At 44.9% G+C, this 22057-nt stretch overlaps 1 protein-coding gene across 2 annotated transcripts in view; it reads left to right on the forward strand.

Annotated features, from left to right (window-relative positions):
- SLCO3A1 (solute carrier organic anion transporter family member 3A1) overlaps positions 1-22057 on the forward strand; it is a 324443-nt gene that overhangs the window by 297147 nt on the left and 5239 nt on the right. The window contains exons 8-10 of one of the 2 annotated variants that reach the window (XM_061179978.1): positions 2443-2618; positions 7244-7308; positions 17746-17988. In XM_061179978.1, the coding sequence (XP_061035961.1) occupies positions 2443-2618; positions 7244-7308; positions 17746-17988 (484 nt within the window). Of the gene's footprint in view, positions 1-2442; positions 2619-7243; positions 7309-17745; positions 19218-22057 lie in introns of those variants that run through there. The other variant, XM_061179977.1, reaches the window with a different exon arrangement.

Here is a 22057-nt window from a genome sequence, read left to right on the forward strand (position 1 = left end):
ACCAGCCAGCTCCTTCTGGGCACCTCTGCATGTGTCTGTCCCCGTGTCTGACCATCTGAGAGTAATGGCCTCTGCTTCACTTCCAGATCTTGTCCGTGTTTCCCTCCGGTCCAGCTTCATCCATGCAGGGAAGGGAATCCTAGGGAAATAGTTCCCGCTGTGGATGGCAAAGTAGTGCCAAGATGCCGGCATGGAATCCCACGCAGGGCACTCATCCCGGAGTCGGTGTTGATATCTCAACACGCTCAGAGGCTTAGGAAGGGGCATCCCAAGTGGATCTGGGAGGGATATGGGCTAGGGATTAAATTTAGGAGAGTTATCGGAAAGCACGTAGATGTAAAACAATCTAGGGAAGAGTGAAGCGCGAGAAGGGAAGAAAGCCTGGACCAGAACCCCGAGGAGCTCCAGCATTTTAAAGTGGGGTCGGGGGAAGGTGCCAGCAAGGAAGATGCAAAAGGAGCGGCCAGAGAGGGAGGAAGGAAACCAGAGAACAAGCTGTGGAAGTCAAGGAGGAAGTGGGTCACAGGCACATGCTGGGGGTGGGGAGGGAGACCTCCAGGAAGAGAGAAGTGGATGGTGGGGTCAGGCTATGGAGGCCACTGTTGAGCTTAGCTGATCCGATTACTGCGGGTGGGGACCCAAGCCGGCTTGAGTGAGTTGAGAGCATGGGAGGTGAGGACGCGGAGGTGGTGAGTGTGAACAGCTAGAAAAGTTTAGCTGTGAAGTCGGGGTCGGGGGAGAAGGAGGAGCAGTTTCCTCTCCCCGGAAGGCAGAGAAGAGGCATTTTCAGTTAGACTTGGGGAGAAGGCCTGCTTCCTGATAAAAGCAGAGGAAGATCTGTTCACGCAGGCATTCTAACACCGGCTGCTGAGTTCCCCCTGCTGTGTCTCAGCGCTGTGCTGTGAGACGATGCTCAGTAAGTCACAGGTAATACACATTCTTATCCCAGGAGCGCAAGGTCTCCTCCAGGAGGGTAGCGAGCGTCTCTGCTGTGGGGTGTGGAGTGTACCCTCACGGAAGGAAGTGCCAGCTCACATGGGGGCTGACTTGCGGGGGGGGCCTTGCAGCTGGAGGAGATATCAACACGGGGTTTTGGAGAAGAGCTAGTATGTCTCCAGGCAGAGGTGTATGGAAAAGGACAGAGGGGCAGGGCCTCAGCACTTTTCAGGGAACGACAGTAAACACCCCTGGGTGCTGTGATGGGGCCATTTACACAAGGGCACCTGCTGTGGCACATGGCTTAGGAAGAAGGGTCCAGCCCCACCCAAGGTCTCCCCGACTTCGCATGGGTAAAAGCTCCTGGGCAGGACACAGCCACACAGGATGGAGGGAGCAGTCTTCAGACACCCCTGAAAGCACCCCATATAGCTTAAAGGGATAAGAAAAGCTCCAATGTGTATGTCCTCTGGGGAAAGAAGAGGAGAGGAACAAAGATGAGGGGAGACGGACTGAGGAGGAGAAATGTAAAAGCCAAAGGAGATTTGTTTGACTCTCAGGAGGGTTTACCTCGGCATGTGCCCTGAGAGCCAAGCAGTCCTGGAAAGAAAAGCGATGAATCATTTATGATTGTTTTCACTTTGTATTCATTAAAGGCCTCTGCACTATTATTATCGAACCTTAATTGGCTCGGCTGCTGGCTCGGCACGGCACTGCCTCTCCGGGTCCCCGCTCTTCCCTTTGCCATCAGAAATTCCTCAAGCGTGAGCCAGGACCGTGCTGGGGATCAGGGGCGGCTGGGCAAGAATCCACCCGAAGATCAAACGGAATGCAGCCGCTTGTCTTTCTCTTCTCTGATCATATATTAATAAATGTACCTCACTGGTCTCCAGCTCGCTCCCCACGATCCGCTCTAAACTCTCTGGCATCTCTGCACCCTCTTTGCTTTCTCAGCCACTCGAGAACTTTCCCATTAGCTGCCCCCTCTCACAGCCCGACGAGCTCAGCAACTTCACGCATGACGGTGCACATCCTTTGTTCCAAGTGCCACCTTGGGCCCTGAACCAGCAACCATATGCGGGTTACCTGATTTGCTTCTTTTAATATACTTCAGTGTAATTATAACTGCATAAAAGAGAGGACAAATTGGCAAGTGATTACATTGTTAATTTGGCAATGTTTTATCACATTGTGGAAGCACAATTTCCTCTCTAATTGTATTGGGGGGGGGACACGTTTGTTTGCGGTTCAGCTTATTGAGGGATTCTTGAGCATAGATATGAAATACACAGGAGACAGGGAAATCAGCTCACCTCCCCATAAATATTCCTTTATTTACATGTGTTTTGCAGCCTCTTTAAAAAAATCTAACTCGTTTATTCAGGCCTAATTAATGAAATGCTACAGAATGTATAATAAGGCTATGACAGTTCCAGCTGCTGGATGGCTTTGGATTGGGAAACTGGAGATAGCCCCAGTTAAAAGGGCTGAATGCTTCCCTTTCAGAATCTCACCAGCTGTGCGTGCCTCACGACCGTCCCGCCTGAGAATGCGACCGTGGTCCCTGGAAAATGCCCCAGTCCTGGCTGCCAAGAGGCGTTCCTCACCTTCCTGTGTGTGATGTGTGTCTGCAGCATGATTGGGGCAATGGCTCAGACTCCCTCGGTCATTATCCTTATCAGGTAAGCTTAGCCCCTGGAACCCGGACCCGAGAGCCAGCCTCCCGTCTCCCCCTCCCCACCTGCCGTGTGTCTGCAGTTCTCCTGGAAATCAGAACTCCAGGGACTATGTGAGTCTTACAAGCCAGCTTCCCTAGGCTGGTAGGAATCGGTTACGTTTGATTGAGACCTCACACCAAAAGTAGAAAGCACGGCCCAAGAGAGAACACTACACTTTCATGTCATCCCAAGAATAGACTCTGCAGGTGATTTGGAAAGGGACCGTGGTCCCTCATTGATATTTGCAAAGAGCCACATTGTTGGAGTAAAATGAAAATGACATTGGACTAGCCAAGTCCCTGTGTCTGGCTCCTGTCCGGGCACTGATTAGCCGTATGACCTTGGGCCCATTTTCCCTCAGACTTGTTTCTGAATCTGGAACTGGAGGTGATGTCATGGGTCCTGCCTGCCTCCTGCCGTGGTGTGGGTCCTGCCGAGACCATGTGTGTGCAAATGCCGTGAAGATGTGAGGGGTCATTGACAAAGTGTGATGCAGGGCTGAGTGGCTAATGGAAGGCAAGCAGTGACTGCTTTTGTATAAGTGGATGGTTGGAGAGAGCCCCCCGTAATTCTGTTTCCCCATCTCTCAGGACCTGTCCTGGGGGCAGATGAGGTGCCTCAAAGGTGAATTACTGAGTAATATTCTGAGTAACTTACACAATTACAAAGTTATCTAGATCTGTTTGAGGAACCTAGAAGCAGAATGCTCCATGCTCTGGCATCCATCTGAACCAGAAGAAGTGGCACCAAACACAGATCCATCTCACCGGGATGCAGTTATCTAAACAAACCAATTCAATCCCAAGAGCTAGAGATAAAAGTAGGAATGAAATGCTTGGATGCAGCCTGTACAAATGTACATCACCAGCTACTTTATCTGGCCTATCTCTTTTTCTCACTGTGCCTACCACACTTCCTGATCTTGGTTATGAATTCACGAGGAAAAGAATTTACACAAAGTACTTATGTTATAAAGTCATTAGTAAAGCACTTTTAATGTGCATAAGCATTAAGGGTACAATAGCAAATTACCATTTTATACTTATTAAATTTGAAAAATAAATTTAAAAAATTCACACCCAGTGCTGTAAGCAAGGCTGTAGCAAAACGGGTAAAATTACATATTGCTGGTGGCTTTGAGAAGCGTATCACTTCTTTCAAAAAGCAGTATGGCAAATGTTAAGTCAACAGCCATAAAAATGTTCGGATCTTTTATGTGGTAACCCTACCCCTTGCTACTTGTCTTAAGAAAATACTTCTCTACAAGAAGAAAAGTTCAGTGGAGACAGATTTTTATTACAATGTTAACTATAATAGCAGAAAACTCTGAATTGGAATAGTGAGTTAAATTATAGTACCACAGCTCAGTGGAATAATGAAAATTCTTAAGAATGTGAAAAGTGTTATGAAATGAACTATTGAATTTAAATTATATATGGAAGATGATTATATATAATATGCACATGGACAAAACCCATCAGATCTCAGGTATGGGTTTAGGGTGGCTGCATTACTTTTTGTTATTAGAAATTCCTTTGAAGTTATATTGTGCCGTTCACACACAAAAGGCACCAAGAAGCAGGAAAAATGACCTTTACAACCATTAGCAATGACTGGTCCCCTTTTTTCTCTCCCCTTGACTCCTCTGCAAAAACCCAGCTCAGTAGTTGTAGCTGGCAGACGAAACACAGAAAGTCAGTTGAAATCTTAATCACTTCCAAATCTCAGCTTGATAAATAGCTCTAGGAGATTTTCAGGAAATATTTGATTCCTTTTCAATGCACCAGCAACAGATGGCCTGCATGACCCAGGCTGGGCCTTGTCTACCTCATAGCTGGAGGTATGTGCCCACTTGCCTTTTGAGGGGTCCAGGGTAAACCGTCTTCCATCACCATCCACTCCAATTTGCCATCACAGATGTAGGGAGGTACAAGGACACAAACAGTCTGAGCCACAGCCCAGATGAGCACCAGCCCTCGTCCCATGCCAGAGCAATAGACCCACTCCCACTCTTACTCCAGACAGAAACATACTTGCCAACAACAGTGCTCAGGACATCCGCAGGAGAGGATACCAACTAGCAGTCACTTAGGTGCCCGCACTGGGCTCTTGTTTTAACTTCCTGTGTTTGCATCTTTATTAGCCCTCAGATGGGGAGACACCAGAGGCTCAGAGAGTATTTAAGCAGTATCCTCAAGGTCATGTAGCTAGTAAGTTGTGGAGCTAAGGCCCTCTCCCTGGCTTGGCCTGGCACTTTCACTAATGTTGACCCAAACCCTCCATTTCTCCATAACTAAATCTGAGAAGGATTATTGCTCCTGTGGGAACCAGTTTCCCAACAGGATATGAAGGGAGATCTTAGCATCTTGTTCACTTTATTCCTAGTGACATGATAGCTAAAAGGAAACCAAACTTCGAGTGATAAGTACTCTAGCTCATTATGCCAGCATGTTTTCTTGATAAGGAGAATTTGCCTTTATCTTTGTGTCTTCCAAGTCAGTACCTTCAAATGAATGTGCAAAAAGTGAAACCATGGCGCCAATATTAACTCCAAAGAGCTTGTATTTTGCTCCATGCACATTCGAAAGAGAACTGACTGTGTTTCTGTCCAGAAACACTGATCTCATCTTTGATATTGTGCAGGTATCTGGTTTGATCAGCCAGAGAGTGGTTTCCCTGTCATTCAATGGAAAGTCTTGACCTGCTGCCCTGGGACTGCTTACTTATACTGGACTCTTTGCAATTGAGAAGGAACATGTATTTCCCCAAGAATAACACATTTTTAGTTTTCTCTGAAAAATCTCAGAAATAGGGCAAAGATTGTGAAAACAACATCCATGTCCTTTTCGGTGTGACAGTGTCTTTTGGTCTTATATACCAAGAAGCCAAAGGCATGCCCATCTGATGCTCAAACCAGGTGGTAGGTCATTGGATGGTTGCCACTGGATGATTGGAGAAATGACCCCTGGGGTCGGTTAAGAATAGTATTCTAGCTACCAAGTCCAGAGATGGGTTATATATCTTGTGTACTAGGTATCCCACTGGATTTAGATGTCCCATTGGTAACTTTATTTCTAATGTTTATTTTCTGCAGAATTGCTTGCCTAGGTCCTTCCTGCACCGCATGAGTCTTCCTGGCCTTTCGGCCACACTGAAATGCTCCTGGTGTTTCCTGAGGCTCAGCCACACAGGACTGTCTCTAGGTCTAGCCCGGTCCCTCCAGGAGGCAGAGTAGCGCACTTACCTCCCCATCTTCCCTAGAGACTCATAATGGGGACGGGACAAGAGGAACTTTCTCTGCTGGTGGTGTTCAGGATGACCTGAAGCGCATGTGGTCAGTCAGATGCCTCCCCCTCTACCAGCACACCAGAGACAGGGCTGCCCGGGGCTTAGTGGGAGACATGTGCCCACCCACCTACCCACTTATACATTCACTCAGCATGTGCTGTGTGTCACACACCACACTGATGATGAACGAGATGCAAACAGTCCTTGGCCTCAAGGAGAGGACAAGCATTGAGTAAATACTAGTTTCAAGAGTAAGAGGCATAACACAGGCGACCTATGACCAGCTGTGAGGGCCTCTCTATCTGGAATCGGTCACCATTTCCAAACCCCCTCTACTGTCACTCTTATCCCAGAAAGTGTTACCCTCTGAGACTGTTCTAGAAAATGTGTGAAAAGATCATGCTCAGGGACTGTTGTGGGTAAACCAAAGCCAAGGACATTGAGTCGGTTCAAAACAAAGTGATGCAACTATATGAAGGTACCTTTCCAATTTAAAAGGTACCGCAACTGGATATAGATGAATGGATTATTTCACAAGTGGTCCATCTAGGGAATCAACCCATGCTAGTCTGGTCGATTTCACAAAATGGTGCTAGAATGACAGAGGTGCTTATGGTTCTTGCCTGTTTGTATAGCATAAGGGGAACTGTCTTTCCTGTCAATATTTTCCCCAGATACATATACCCACCAATTTAAGATGTTTCCCTGTCCCAGCAAAAGCAAAGTGCCTTTAACTGCACAGAGTACCAATTATGCTGATTTCTTTTCTCTTATCATTGGGAGGATAGAAAATGCATGTGTGGTGATGCTCCCCCACTTCACCCTGGTTTGCGTGGATGGACAGATGAATGTGTAATATCAGGTAGCAAGTAGGGGACCCTTATTTCTGAAAATGTTGAATGAATGTGTTCAAACTGACATTTATTGAGCACCTAATGTGTTCAGAGCTCCGTGGACCATACCCGGGTAAGTGAGCTCAGTGCTGCTCTTAGGGAGTTCCTTCAGAAGCTGATCAGGGAAGATGAAAGACCTTGTGGACCAAATTTGCATTCCATCCTTCAAATAACAAGATTAGTTTTAGTTAATAAAAAACTGTTAAATTCCTAAACTTATGTCACTGCAGTTGCAGGGATTTTTCAGAGTTTAGGCAGGGAAAGTGAAAAAAAAAAAAAAGCACAAAACCATTAATAATTTTCTACAGAAGGACACTGATGGACAGCAGCGGATGACTCTGGGGTCTGTTAATTAAAGTGGAGCGATAAGAATCTTTTCTTTTTTCCTCTTCTCTTCTTTGCACGTAGGACAGTCAGCCCTGAACTCAAATCCTACGCCCTGGGAGTTCTTTTTCTCCTCCTCCGTTTGTTGGGTACGTATTATCTCTTTATTTCCTCAATAATGAATTGGATGCTTATAACCAGGTGAGTACATATCAGTGGAATCATCCCGTTTCTTGAGTTTGTCATTTTTCCTATGAGGTTTTTTGGTAAACAAGAGAAACATCAAGTCTGTTCATTTTGCTCAGGGTTTAGACCTAAACTCACACACTCCCTGGATATTGCAGAGTTTTTGTTGATATCAACTATGCCTTTGTACCACCCTTAATTCTCATTGGCATAAGGAGGAAAAGCGATGGCACCAAAGAGAAAGAAATTTGATGGTGTCATTTGGAACCCTCATTAAGCAACCCATGAGCAGCTTGTGGATAGCTTCACTTATGGGGCTGCCAGCTTGAGGAGAGAGGTATCCTCACAATGCTTCGCAAATGGAAACTTTGCATCCTTTAAATTTTTCCGAACTGATTTAGTTTATTTACCTTGGGTTTCCTGGATGGGGCAAATATGACCTTCATGCTATAGACCCTACATTCCAAGGTTTGGTATGGATAGAAGGAATTAAGTCTAATGCCCCAATTTTTAAGATGGGAAAACAGGATGGGAATAGCCCATGGTTCTTCCAGGGTGCTGGGACCGGCTGGGGAGAAGCTGGAAAGGCCAACAAGGTAACCCTTCTCCCTCTAGACCACACTGTTGCTTTATGAACTCCCTTTGTCAAGGCCAAGATCAAGATAGGACAACTTTTTTTCTTGAATAATAAAGCTGTGGTCTTCTTTAATGGACATTAAATGGTAAATAGATGTGGAAAGGGACGTAACCATGGCCTATATCTTCAGAGTAAAAATAAAGTTTCTCACTCCAAATAGTATATAACCTGGATGAGCATAAAGAATTAACTATAGAAATGTTTATAAAAATGTCTATAAAAGTTAAAAATTGGCAACAACCTAAATACCCAGCAGCAGGGAATTAGTTAAATCCATTATGAGCTCTAATTCCAGTAGGATTTATGTTCCCCTTTAAAGTTCTGGAAAGAAAAATATTCATAGACTTGGAAAAGGCACATGATATGTGGAGGGGGAAAAAGAGGTCTATAATATATTATATATACAAATGTTTTTAAAGTACATATAAATATGGAAAAATACTGGAAAGCTAGATGTGAAAATGGTATCAGCTATTATCATTGAATAGTGAGGCTATAAATGATATTTTCTAAATTTGTTTTTAAAATTTGAATGAATATATATATATATTTTATTACTTGCATAATGAGATTACTTCCTATATAATTGATATGTGAAAGAAAATTATTCACCCTTAAATCCATTAATAAGATAAGGTTTTCCCTGGGGAATGGCAAATACATGACATATGCCCTATCTCTGCCTATAGCAAATAACTTTCAGTCAATTGCTGTGATCACTTTTGCCATGCCCAGGACAAGAACTCAGAATCTTCTCAATCAATCACTATCAATCCACATCTGTTGGTACATATGGAGAAACTTAAATGGCATCTTTGTCTTATTTCTGGTTGATGGAAAATAGAAATGTTCTAGGTATAATAATACCTAGTTCAAACAAGTTCAGCGGTAATTCAGACTAAAACATTTAGGCCTTCCTGGAAGTTGTAGTGGCTTTTAGAGCTCTCTAACTGCACAGAGTACCAATTATGCTGATTTCTTTTCTCTTATCATTGGGAGGATAGAAAATGCATGTGTGGTGATGCTCCCCCACTTCACCCTGGTTTGCGTGGATGGACAGATGAATGTGTAATATCAGGTAGCAAGTAGGGGACCCTTATTTCTGAAAATGTTGAATGAATGTGTTCAAACTGACATTTATTGAGCACCTAATGTGTTCAGAACTCCGTGGACCGTACCCGGGTAAGTGAGCTCAGCGCTGCTCTTAGGGAGTTCTTTCAGAAGCTGACCAGGGAAGATGAAACCCCTCCATCTATGGAGTTGCTGCAGAGGTCTCTGTATCTCTAAACAGATGCTGAGGACTCAATATAGCTGGTAAAAATTAGCCTTCAGAATAATTTTGATAGCACAAAATGAAAGAAAATTTGCAAGCTATTTTTGAAAAGTTAATGAAAATTATAGGACACTTGAAGACAGAACTGAAAATTATAGAGCATGTGTAATGTGACATGCTGTTTCTAAAGCTGGTTCTCTATTTGTATGTCTGCTCTGGGAATAATCAACCAAGCATTATCTAGAAGAGTATTTTTCAACCTCTGTGAGCCACAGCAAGAGATAAGCTTTACAGTATGGCCCAGTACATACACACATATCACAAATATAGCTGAAGCAAAGATTTCATGAAAAATATTCACCCTTAATATGTATGATGTACTCCTCTGCTACTTTCTATTCCATTCCATCCTTTTTAAATAGTGGGTCATGACCAGCCATACTGATTGTATTACCCATATGGGTCACACATCACAGTTTAGAAAATGGCTCTAGAAAGATATGAGAGAGTTTCCTCTTTTAATTAAAAAAGTGGCTTATCAAAGAAGTCTTTGCACTTGGCCTGGTTCCATTTCCTGCAGCATCCAATAAGATTTACCACCTTTACTGTTAATGAAGGGCCAACCGAGAAATCAGATTTCATGACATTGTCAACCTTTGTGCTTGGCCCCCACGTAGGTAATGGGGATACAGTGAGGACATCGCAGTTCAGTGTGACGAGATCTGAGATGCAGTCAGCACAGGTGACAGGGGAACATGTGGGAGAGCCACCTAGCCTGGCCTGGGGATGGGGACAGGGGTGTGGGTTTGAAAGGATGTGATATCTACCTAAGATGTGAAGAAAGAACGAGGAAGAGTTACACAGCTGAGCAAAAAAGGAGAGAGTGCTTTAGACAGAGGGACTTACTTAAAGGAGTAAAAGCCTGGAAGTGAACAAAGGCTGAAGCATGTTTGGGGGCTGCAGGAAGGCCGTGTGGCTGGGGGGCACTGGCAGAAGATGAGGCTGGGGAGGGCGGCTGTCAGGAACGTGCTCAGGAAGGGCTGCCCTTTGGACAAGTTTGACCTTTATCCCTAAGGCAAATGAAGTCATTGAAGAGCCATTGTGCATTTTTAGAAAGGCCCACTGTCTGTCTACCATGTAGAGAATGTGGGAACTGAGTAACAAGCCACTGGTATAACAGAGTAGCTGATGGAGACCCAAGCTGAGTTGCTGGCTACCAAGATGGGGAGATGTGGGTAGAGGAAGAATTGTCAAGGCTTAGTCTCTGAATGGAAGTGTACACACTGGAGTATCTGAGAAGGAGGAATCCACAGTGACAGCTCCTTATGAAAGATTTGGATCATGTGGTGCATGGGGATATTACTTATTAAAACAGGAAGACCAGGATGAGGAGCAAGTTGGGAGTGGTATAGACCAACAAACACTGTCCAACAGAACTTTCTGTGATGGTGGAAATACTCCAAATCTGTGCCACATGGGGCTATGGAGCACTTGAAAGGTGGCTTCCATAAACTAGTTTCACTTCATTTTTATTGATTTTCATTTAAGTAGCTGCATGTGGCCAGTAGCTATCATACTGGACAGTGCTGGTCTCAAGGCTCAGTCTTTGATTCACCACCATTGGTGGGTCAGAGCTTGAGGAAGTGGGGGCAGTGAGGGAAGACCACTCTTTGCAGATACTTGGCTGTGAGGAGTAGAAAGAGCGAGATCCAGAAGTGAAGGCAAGGCTATTTTCCCTTGTTGCTTTAAATGCCAATGGAAAGGAGTTGTTAGAAAGGGCAGGGGCAGAGACTGCATTGGCCCAGGTCAGTGTGGCACCAAGAGCTTCCCAAGCAGCCCGTGGCAGCCTAGGAATGCCATTGGTGATATCAGTGGTAGGTGCAGTGGAGGGAGTGTGGAGCAAAGAAATTAAGGATGGTGGTCACAGTGAGGCTAAAGTGATGGACCATGGTACCTGGGCTGGATAAGGAAGAGGTGAACTAGGAGAGGGGAGAGAGGAGAGAGAGAGAAAGGAATGTAGGAACTGGATGCAGTAATTCATGTAAAAAAGAATTAGAATCTGTGGCCAAAGCTTTGGTGTCTGTGAAGTGACAAAACCCAGGGTGTGGCATGACTAGAGAGGACGGGAACATCCTTGACATTGAGGGTGAGTTGTTGAAAGGCCAAAGTGTGGAAGCTCATGTCCATGGAGAAGTTCACGTCACCCAGGACAGCAGTAGAAGTTGAGTGGGAGAGAAGACTGAGCTGGATAAAGGTCAGGAAATCCAGAGAAAACTGAATGACCTACTCAAAGCAGAATGCCTGATGTAATCAAATCCATCCTTCTTCATCCTTTTGCAAATGGCCTGATCACCGCTTTTCTCTCTGGGTGTGGGCATAACGTCCGCTCGAGGGTCTGATCCAGAATCTTGCTCCTGGAGGTCTACTGCATGCCATAGCTGTTACACCAAATTAAATGAATGGAAACAAATATACACTGAGATCCTGCTATGTCAAAAGCACTGTTCTCGATGCTGCAAAGGATATAAAAATAAGTGGGAGCCAGAGCCTGCCCTCTCCAGTAGGAGAATGAAGCAAGTATGGGTAACGTATAGGGCTAGAAGAGTTTGGACCTTGAATTTCAAGGGAAAAAAGATTTTACTTGGCTGAGTCATTGCAAGTGTGGAACAAATGATGGTATGAGATGGAAATATTCAGAATTCTGAGTTAGGAAGATCAACCTGGGAGAAAGGTGATTCAGCAGGATGCAGGATAACTAAAGCACTGAGAAAAAGAGAAGGTGACCCGGGTAAGGCAGTGGGATTAAAAGGCAAGGACAGATGGAAGCCATATTGTGGAGGTAATGTCTGTTGAGCCCCCCAGTGACTAGATGAAAGCAAGAGAGAAACAGCAGAAGCACAAGATAAAGCTGAGGATTTGAGCCTCTGGGACTGCGCCTACAGAGAAGCCTTTAATAGGATAAGGTAACAGACACAGGTGTCTCAAGGGAACTGTGAGGGATGACTTGGGCTGACTCACTACCTGCCACAAACTCTCCTCCACAAATGCCTGCTCTTAGTTTTCCAGAGCAGCCTGCTGGGCAAAGAGCGTTGGGAACGTTAGCCTCAAGGTGCACCTCTGTACACAGGTGTCATTCCTGAGCAGACTATCCTTGGGTCTTGGGTCATTGGTGAGCTGGTCTAGGAGAAGTACGTCTTAGAAGCTCCTGATGTGGTTCATCAAACATCTGTTGAGCTCCCATTGCGAAGTCTTGAATATAAAGAAGTTCTACAGCAAGTGGGAGAAATGAACACGTAGAATGAGTGCATTGTAAGGAGTAAGCGCGGCCAGCCAGAGACCCCAGATGAGAGGCCGTGCCCCCAGCCATGGGATGGTGGGGCGCAGGATATAGGGTCTGGAATGTGCGGGAGACCCCTTCCACTCACCTCTGCATTTAGTTGTTTACTAAGCACCAGTGATTTATCTGACCTCCTGAAGGACCTGAACCACCCACGATCTACATCCTGGCCTGTTCTAAGGTGATACCGGCTACTTGCCGTGGACCCCACTGCAGTCAGGCATACCCAGGTTTGAGTCCAGCTCTGTCATTACTGGCCGTGAGGCCTTTGGCAGGTTATTGCAGCTCTTTGAGCCTCAGTGAGTTTAACAAGGCAGCCGGGAATGAAATGAGAATAGAGTAGCTCCTCCCAACTTCTCAGATTTAAGAAAAGTGAATGTCAGGTGCCCGTGGACGATGCTGGACGATGTGGACAGTCCAGTCTCTTTCTTGGCATTGCTGAAACAGAGAAACTCATTAACCCTTTCAGGAGAACATACTTTGACATCCCCTTCTAGCTTGTGCTGGAGGTAACAGTAATTCCATCAGGTTGAATAGAGACTCCATGGTGAATTCAAGTCTTGGCAGGTAAGCTGGGAGAGGAATGGATATCTTTTGAAATGTAAATGCAAGAGTAATTTGCAGCTTCCATTTTGTCCCATAAAGGAATGTGAATTTATTTTTCTTACAAAAGCCTTTGTTCACCTTTTAAGTTTAGACCAAAGAATATAAATAGGCCTGGCCTTTTCAACCCAGGGAGTGAATTAAGTAACCAAGATACAAGACACCGAGGTTTAATCTTTGTTAATAGATTTCAGGAAAACAGAGACAATTTCCTTAAGCGGCACTGCAATTTTTGCATTGAAATATAGCTGCAATTTGGGCCTGAGTGTAATAGGAAGTAAGATTTAATCCTTTTAATATTCTCTGTAATAGCGAGTAACAGCTTTGAGCTTCCGGATACCCTCCCCAACATACAGTGGGTTCCCAGTGTCCCTGTGATGGGACCTTAGTTAATGCCTACTGCATCAGTGAGTTCCTCCCAAGGAAACATAGGCAGAAGAGAGCTCAAAAGGGAGAGGACGGTTCCTGCGGGCTCCAGGGAGGAGAGCATTCTTTTAAAACACATGGTTTCTAAAGAAGTACTTCATTATCATCACTTGCCTCCTTCTTCCTTAGGTAACTGAAGACATCACAGCAGAAGTAGGTACTAACATACACCTTACCCAACTTACCTCCCTTCTGTCACTAATCAGATGAGTTCTAGAATGGCAAAGGCCTCTAAATAAGAGATCCAGCAAGTGCTTCGTCTCTAATATTCTCTGCACACCTGGAATTCAGGACCTGAGAGCTAGAGCTCCCCTTTGGAAAAGCATTTTAAGTCAATAAAAAGGAAAAGATGAACTTGGCAGAAAAGAAAGCTAATATTTCCTCTGTTCAGAAATGTAAAAGGGATTTCACAAAGGTTATTAGGTACTACTCGTAAGGTACCCAATCCAGAGTTTATTCTAAGCTATCACCCCCAAGTCCCCTGTACAAGATAAATAAGGTAGCAAAAGTTCTGGCCATATGGAAGGAACAGACCCTTGCATAACACTCCGCTCATTTGTACCAGAGTGCTCACCTTGACTCTGACCAGACAGGCCATATTATTTCCTAAAAGATCAAGAAACTGAGGCACCGAAAGTGACTTACCCCAACCTTTCAGCTCCTTAAGTGAGAGGGTCTTTCATCTTGACCACAGTGGTCTCCAAAATATCGAGTATAACATGAAAAACTTTGCTAGGCACTTAGCTTTCTAATTTCTGTTTGAAGGCTTTTTCTGATACTTTCCAGGGCCTTGTCATCCAATAGTAAAGCTCGACAAGGATAAAATTGACATTGTTAGCACATAGAAATATGCCCTACTTTAAGACAACTCCATGTTATAAAAATCCTCACTTGGATCAGGTATGTGAAAGAGTTACATATTGGCACTTTAGAGGGATTTTTTTTTTTTAATTAATTTAAGCAAGCATTAATGAATGGTTCCATTATACTGTACATTTCCTGCAATGTGCTTAAAATATGACCTGATTTGCCCAACTTGGATTTGCATACAACTCTTCAGGCACCTGTGCATTGTGGAGCGAGGGGTCCTGTACCATCAGTTCCTTCCCTTGGCAAAGCTTATACCAGAGGTGTCATAGTCTTGGCTTCCCATTGCCTGGTGATGGGTGGGGCTAGGACAAGAGAGGCAGAAGGAAAAGGAGGGAGGAGCATTGGGAGCTAATTACAACCTAATAAAACTGTGACAAATAGAAAAGTGAATGGATCTGCATTCTCCCACTGAGCCATAGGAACAGGCCAAATATGTCCCATTGATCCCCAAGTCTATCCACAATCTAAACTGGCTCCAGATCGCCATTTCTTTACCTAAGTAATGTGGAGTGTAGCTTAGTGTCTATCGGTGGTTGCAATGGCAGTTCCTCCAGTTGGCTCTTTTTCAGTTAAATGAAGAAAGGTATCTGTTGGGGGGCAGGAGAAGACACATTGGTTAGTGAGAAAGGTCTCAAACACCTGGGCAGCCTTTGGGGCAGAGAATGCTGGGAATGTGAGTTTCCACCCACCAAGACCAACCTGACCTGGGAGCTGCAAAGAAGGAGCAGGTTGTATGGGAATTTGAGCTTGGAGTTTATTAACTCAAGCTGCCAGAGAGATTTAATTGCAGTTTCAATGAAAATTTCTTTCTGGGGGTGGGGGGGGTTCTCTTTGGGGTAACAAGCGACAGAGTTGGACAGTGCTAAGGATAAGTACTGAGGCACCTGGGCCCGGGAGGAAGCCCTGCCAACCTCATCAACACTGATAGGATCATGCAGTTCTCCCCCCATGCCATCCCAGGCCAGTCATTAAAACCAAGGAAACACTGTATGACAGACTCTAACACATATGTATGGAATCTTAAAAAAAAAAGAAAAAATGGTTCTGATGAACCTAGGGGCAGGACAGGAATAAAGACGCAGATGTACAGAATGGACTTGAAGACACGGGGAGGGGGAAGGGTAAGCTGGGACGAAGTGAGAGAGTAGCACTGACATATATACACTACTAAATGTAAAATAGATAGCTAGTGGGAAGCAGCTGCATCACACGGGGAGATCAGCTCGGTGCTTTGTGACCACCCTAGAGGGGTGGGATAGGGAGGGTGGGAGGAAGACGCAAGAGGGAGGGGACATGGAGAGATATGTATACATATAGCTGATTCACTTTGTTATACAGCAGAAACTAACACAACACTGTAAAGCAATTATACTCCAATAAAGATGTTAAAAAAACAAACAAACAAGGAAACAGACTCAGACATAGACTAGAAAACAAACTTATGGTTATCAAAGGGGAAAGGGAGGGAAGGGATAAATTAGGAGTTTGAGATTAACAGATTCACACTACTACATATAAAATAGATAAACAACAAGGACCTACTATATAGTGTGGGAACTATATTCAATATCTTGTAATAACCTATAATGGAAAAGAATCTGAAAAAGAATAGATATGTGTAATTGAATCACTGCTATACACCTGAAACTAACATAACATTGTTAATCAACTAGACTTCAATTAAAAAAAAACAAAAAAAAACCAAGGAAGTGCTGCTTCCTTCATTAAGCCTCCCTCTCCCAGGCTGCCCTCTGAGGGCCCCTCAGAAAGGAGGCTCTGCTGTGGATATAACATAGCCATTCTTATTCTGGTGATCATGGATGGACTTCAGGGGTCCATGAAACCCCTGAAATGTGGATACGATTTTGTGGGTAGATGTAGTTTTCTGGACAGAAGGTCGATATCTCATCAAATTCTCAGTGGGATTTTCCTAAATACAAAAGTGAAACTCAGTCCAGGGCTGAAAAGAATGCTCAGGGTATCAGGGTACCTCGGCACTGGGATATGGGAATTGTCACCACCTGCTTCCAGGGATCACTTCCTGCTTCTCACCGAAGATGATTGGTACCATATTCTGGCCTTGGGGACACTGTTTCTTCCAAAGCAATTAATTTGTATTAATGGCCCATCCATTGCTTTCCCATAATACAGATGAAACATTTTTCCCCCAACAGGCCAGAATCACCTGGGAATGTTTGTTTTATTTTAATAATGCTGATGACCACGCCATGTACCCAATATTCTGATTTAATTGTTCTGGGATAGGACACCTCAGATGATTTTAATGTGCAGCCAGGCCTGATAACCTTTGAGCTCGGGGGTAGCAGCAGGCACATGAAAGCAGAGAGTAACAGAGAACTGAATTAAGGATGATGAATAGTTTCCATCTCATCTGCCTTTTTCGATGACTGGTTGTAGGTGCATGAAATGATCTATTGTGAAGGTTTTAAAACCGGTTCCTGGTTCAGAATGAAAAATATTCTGCTCCAGTGGTAATATTTAGGGGAAGGAAAGTTGTCAGTATGTGTGCAGATATTTTCCAGCTATTAAACCATACGCATATGTATATTTACATATCTGTGTATATATACATATATGAGAACACATCCTTCATATGCATATGTGTGTGCACGTATTATATATACACACACATGAGGTGTAGTGTACTCATTTTCAACCTCTGGTCCCCTCTGGTTCCAACTCCCTCCTCTCAAGAGCACACAAAGCCTCAGAAGCCCCATGCAAAAGAACAATACACAGAGTATGATGCCTCTTAGCAGTTTCCTCTACAAGGGTGCACTTCCTTGAGTGACACCAAGAATGTCTCCCTTCAGGGAAGACTCTTTTCCTCCTCAGACTCTCAGTGGATGATGATCCCAGATGTCATTTGTTTTGTGTTTACTCTGTGCCAGGCACTGTTCTAAATGCTTTCCATGTATTCAGTGAGCCAACCTTTACAGTGATCTGAGAAGGACTGATATTATTAACCCCATTTTGCAGACGGGGAAACTAAGGCACAGAGGGCTTAAATAACTTGCACAGGCTTGTGCAGTAAGAGGCAGAGCTGAGATTCGAACGTAAGCAGTTCGACCTCTGGACAGGGTCTTTTCCCCACTGTGCTGTAGAACCACTGAATATGGTCCACGAACCCTGCAGTCCTGTCAGAAGAGATACGTACGGGGACAGGGGAGCCCTTCTCTCCATCAAACCAGCCGTTCGAGCCCAAACGTTAACTGTCCATTTCCCTCCGACAGGCTTCATCCCCCCACCGCTCATCTTCGGGGCTGGCATTGACTCCACCTGCCTGTTCTGGAGCACATTCTGTGGGGAGCAAGGCGCCTGCGTCCTCTACGACAACGTGGCCTACAGATACCTGTACGTCAGCATCGCCATCGCACTCAAGTCCTTTGCCTTCCTCCTCTACACCACCACGTGGCAGTGCCTGAGGAAAAACTATAAACGATACATCAAAAACCACGAGGGCGGGCTGAGCACCAGTGAGTTCTTTGCCTCTACTCTGACCCTAGACAATCTGGGGAGGGACCCTGTGCCCGCAAACCAGACGCATAGGACAAAATTTATCTATAACCTTGAAGATCATGAGTGGTGTGAGAACATGGAATCGGTTTTATAGTGACTGAAGGAGGGTTGAACTCTGTATTAATCATCCAAGGGTCATTTTTCCTAAAAAAAAAAAAAAAAAAGAAAGAAAAAAGTTAAAAAAAAAAATACACACAGAGACACACACACATGTACACACAGCACCTTTGTCCTTTTTGTCAAAATCAGAGCCAGACAGGATTCAAAATAAGGAGAGCGTGGGATCACGTGGTTGACATGCAACCTCCTGGGGCTCAGAGTCTACTCTTTGAAGGCACCTCATGGTTTTTCAGGATGCCGACAGCTGCAAGCAACAGGCACTGCCAAATTCAGGGAACAGTGGTGGCCGGCTTGGAGGATGGACCTTTCTGGATATATATATATATACACATACAAAACAAAAAAATATATATATATTAAAAAAAAGAAGTCTACTAAAAAAACCCAAGTTGACAACATTTGCCAGGATAAGCACTAGTGACACACCCCCATGCCACCCTCCCCACCCACACGGGAGTGGAGGGGCACCCAAGTCAGAGGAGTGGAGGCCCGCTTCTCTAACTTTTGCAATATGGGTCGCTGTGTAGACGACTCACCCAGTCTACACATGTGGTTCAAGGCCCCAGAGTTCTCTCAGCGATGCTAAAGGGTGATCTGTGCTGGAGACTGTAATTGACACCTCTCACCAGCTCCATTTCCATTTCTCAAGACTGAGGGCCCCAGGGGGAGCCGGACATGGGGGGCCAGCACCTCCCCTTCCCCGCAGCACCTCCCACTGGGGTGCGTCCCCCAGCCCCGCAGAGTGACCTCAGGAAGCAGTGGGCCTCGCCTGGCTATGACTGACTTCGCTCAGAGCCGGTGAAACCCAACCTAGTCCAAGTCATTTGCTTACATTTGCCAAACATTTTGCCATTTTTAAGGAAAAAAATGCAATGCATATGAATTTCAAACTGTTGTATGTATAATCCTCTGATACTATTTTTAACTACTTCTCAAATCTGTGTTAACCCTTCAGTCACTAACACAGTTCTCTAGGCCGAATTTATTATGCTAGTTGCTTTTACTTTTCTCCTTTTTTAATGCACCAAAAATATAATGTTATTCAAGGGATGCAATTAATCTATTGTAATTTTTTTTTATCATTTTATCCTCATTTGGATAGTCTGTGAAAACGAGAATATGCAGTGTGTTATGAGAAGGAAAAAAAAAAAAAAAACTTAAAAAAGAGAGTGTATATGCACCCTGCCTTTAAAAGGATCACATCTGAGGCAACAGGGGATAACGTGATGAATTGCAAATTTGCCTTCTCCATTTATTCCCCATGATTCAGTGATCACTGTCACGGGAAGCCCTTTCATATGCCTGCTTCACATGCCAAGAGGCGTTCTTTTCAACCTGCGGCGGAGACACGCTCAGATGTGGGTTGTGTGTATGGGTGCAGGGCGTCTGGGGAGAGGAGAGGGAAAAAAGAACGGTTCCCTAGCACAAGCTTTGAGCAGCACGTAGTGTCTGGGATAACAGACCCACAAGCTCCTGGAAGCTACTGCACGTTCACTGCCTGAAAATGTCTGCAATATTTTCAGGGTCAGTCTTGAACTAAGAGGCCTTTGTCTGTGTGTGTTTTGAAAGTGGCTGAACCTCAAACAGCTAGAAGCGAACCTACCATTGTTTTGGGTAAGAATCACAGGAAAACCTCTTGCGTCCAGCTGACTTGGCCTGGTGAGGCCGTTTGCAGAAGGGGCAGAGCTTATGTGAGAGAGAGCACGCACACACGCACACACAGGGTCCAGTTCACCCACCTTTCATGCTATTGCAGTGACCTTGATCTAGGCCGCTCCTGGGCCTGGAAAGACCCCAAGGATGGGTTGGTTGGTTGGCTTTTTCACCTCAGACAGACACGTATTTTCAGGTCATCTAGAAGGCGACAAGAGAATCAATCAGGAAAGAAAAGAGTGGGGCGGGGGGAGAGGGGCATTGTGCTGAATTTTTAACAAACAAACACTATAAATGGGGCAGTTTGAGTTACAGCCCCAAACTAGAGAAAGCCCCACGGAGCAAGGATGCCCAAAAGAAGCTTGTGTCGCGGTGCAGAGCCACCGTGATCAGCTGCATCCTCGGGACAGGATGCTTCCGGAAGAGCTTTCTCCTGTGTTTTGCTTGAGTCTGTCCTTGTTCCTGAAAATGGGGACGCTCATCAATATGTTAACTAGTTAAAGGTGGGATTGTTCTCCAACAATTCATAAACTATGTACGCTCTGTGGCTCCCGAGGCTGTGATTCCATCCTGTATAGGTGTTGGGTTGGTTTTGTCTTGAAAATGTATTGCTAATAGATCACTGCCCTCTTGTATATGATTGTGTAGCTCTCCAAAGTCAGTCCACACCCACTGAGGCTGCAGGACCTCGTGTTTCATGGGGCTATTTGTGTTTTCGTTTTTGTTTTTTAAAAAAGATTTTTGAAAACTCTTTGCATTTTGGCTATTTCTCCTAAGATTTTAGGCTGAATGAGAATAAGAGGTTAGGATGACAAAGGAAAACAACTCCAGGGCTCAGTTTTCTCAACAACTGGATCGAAATTTAAAGTCCCCTCTTATAAGATGGCTCTAACATGTGTTGTTGTCACCTTTAAAAATTTTAATTTCTCTCCCATACTCCAGAACAGAAAACCTAGTCTAGCTTTAATTTTCCTTTTGTGCTACAAGGAACCATTGTACATACCCTTCCCAATCCAGCCCCTTGATTATTTGCTTGGTTTTGAGCAGGATTTTGAATGGAAAGATTTCCTGGGGAGATCTTCATTGGACTTAATGGAAAACAAAAATGTAAGGGATGGAATAAACCTAGAAAGTGAATGCTAACGTTCTCTCTCTTCTGCTACAAACCCCTCCACCACCTTAGTGGAAGGTGCCCAGGGATGGATGGAAAAGGCTCTCTTTGCTGCAACTTGCGACAGGTTTTTGTAACTCCTACATATAGACCAAAAAGGTTTCGACCAATAATATTCCTGCATATGAAGTGAACACATTTTCTAGAAGTCTCTGTCTCTGGGGGACAGAGTTTGCTGTCTTCCTCCTGCTGAGGCTGTGCGCGGTCAGGGAAGCCCAGCAGCTTTGCTGCCTTCTTCACGCCTCCACAGAGGAAGGCTGCGAAGCTCCCAGGCACCCCAGGGACACTGCCACTCCAGGAGGCCACAACATGTGGGCTTTCCTCACAGCTAATGAAGGAGCCAGAGATGCTTCTGCTCACGAGTCCCCTAAGGAGTTTGCTAGCAGCCCTTAACAGGCAAAATAATAAGGGGAAACCAAGAGCTTCTAAGGAATCCTGTGACAGACTTCCTAATGTCTTCCGAGCAGGAAGGAACGTACTTCTCCATAAAAATCGCTTCTTTCTCCCCACCCTCCAGTGGAATAGCTTCCCCTAGTGATGATTTGTAGAGTTTGGTTAAGTGGTGTCTCTACATTCAAATCCCTGATTCCACTTCCCCATCTCCAATAATAACCTAGAGCATCCCCTCGCTCGGGCGTGGCAAGATTTCCCATACCTTGCACGCAGGCCCAAGGTGACCTGCAGAAATGTTCCGTTCAGGGCGGCCAGCTGGTCCCTGGGATGATAGCCACACTACTCCTGAGGAAGTTTCTCAGGAAAAGGATTCTGCCGTGGTTGCTAATAGGTTATCTTCCACACTTCCAAAGCAGGCCGTTCATGAAGATCATGTAAAATGGAAACATATATATACTCACAGGGAAACCCTCTGAGGAAAAGAAGTTGTTGGCTCCCCATGAGCCTACAAGGCTGTTTTTCTTGCTGCCCACTGTTCAGGTCATGGGAAGTGTGGTTTCTTCTCCACCCAGTCAAGCCCACCAGGCCTGTGTTCTAAGCCCTGTTTGGGAGTCCTGAATGTACTCCTGAGCAACGTGAAGCAATAAAGGTCAACCTGTAGAAATCAATGCAGCTGATGATACAGTCAA

This window comes from Eubalaena glacialis, chromosome 2 (assembly GCF_028564815.1).
Source record: "Eubalaena glacialis isolate mEubGla1 chromosome 2, mEubGla1.1.hap2.+ XY, whole genome shotgun sequence".
Classification (NCBI taxonomy): Eukaryota; Metazoa; Chordata; class Mammalia; order Artiodactyla; family Balaenidae; genus Eubalaena; species Eubalaena glacialis.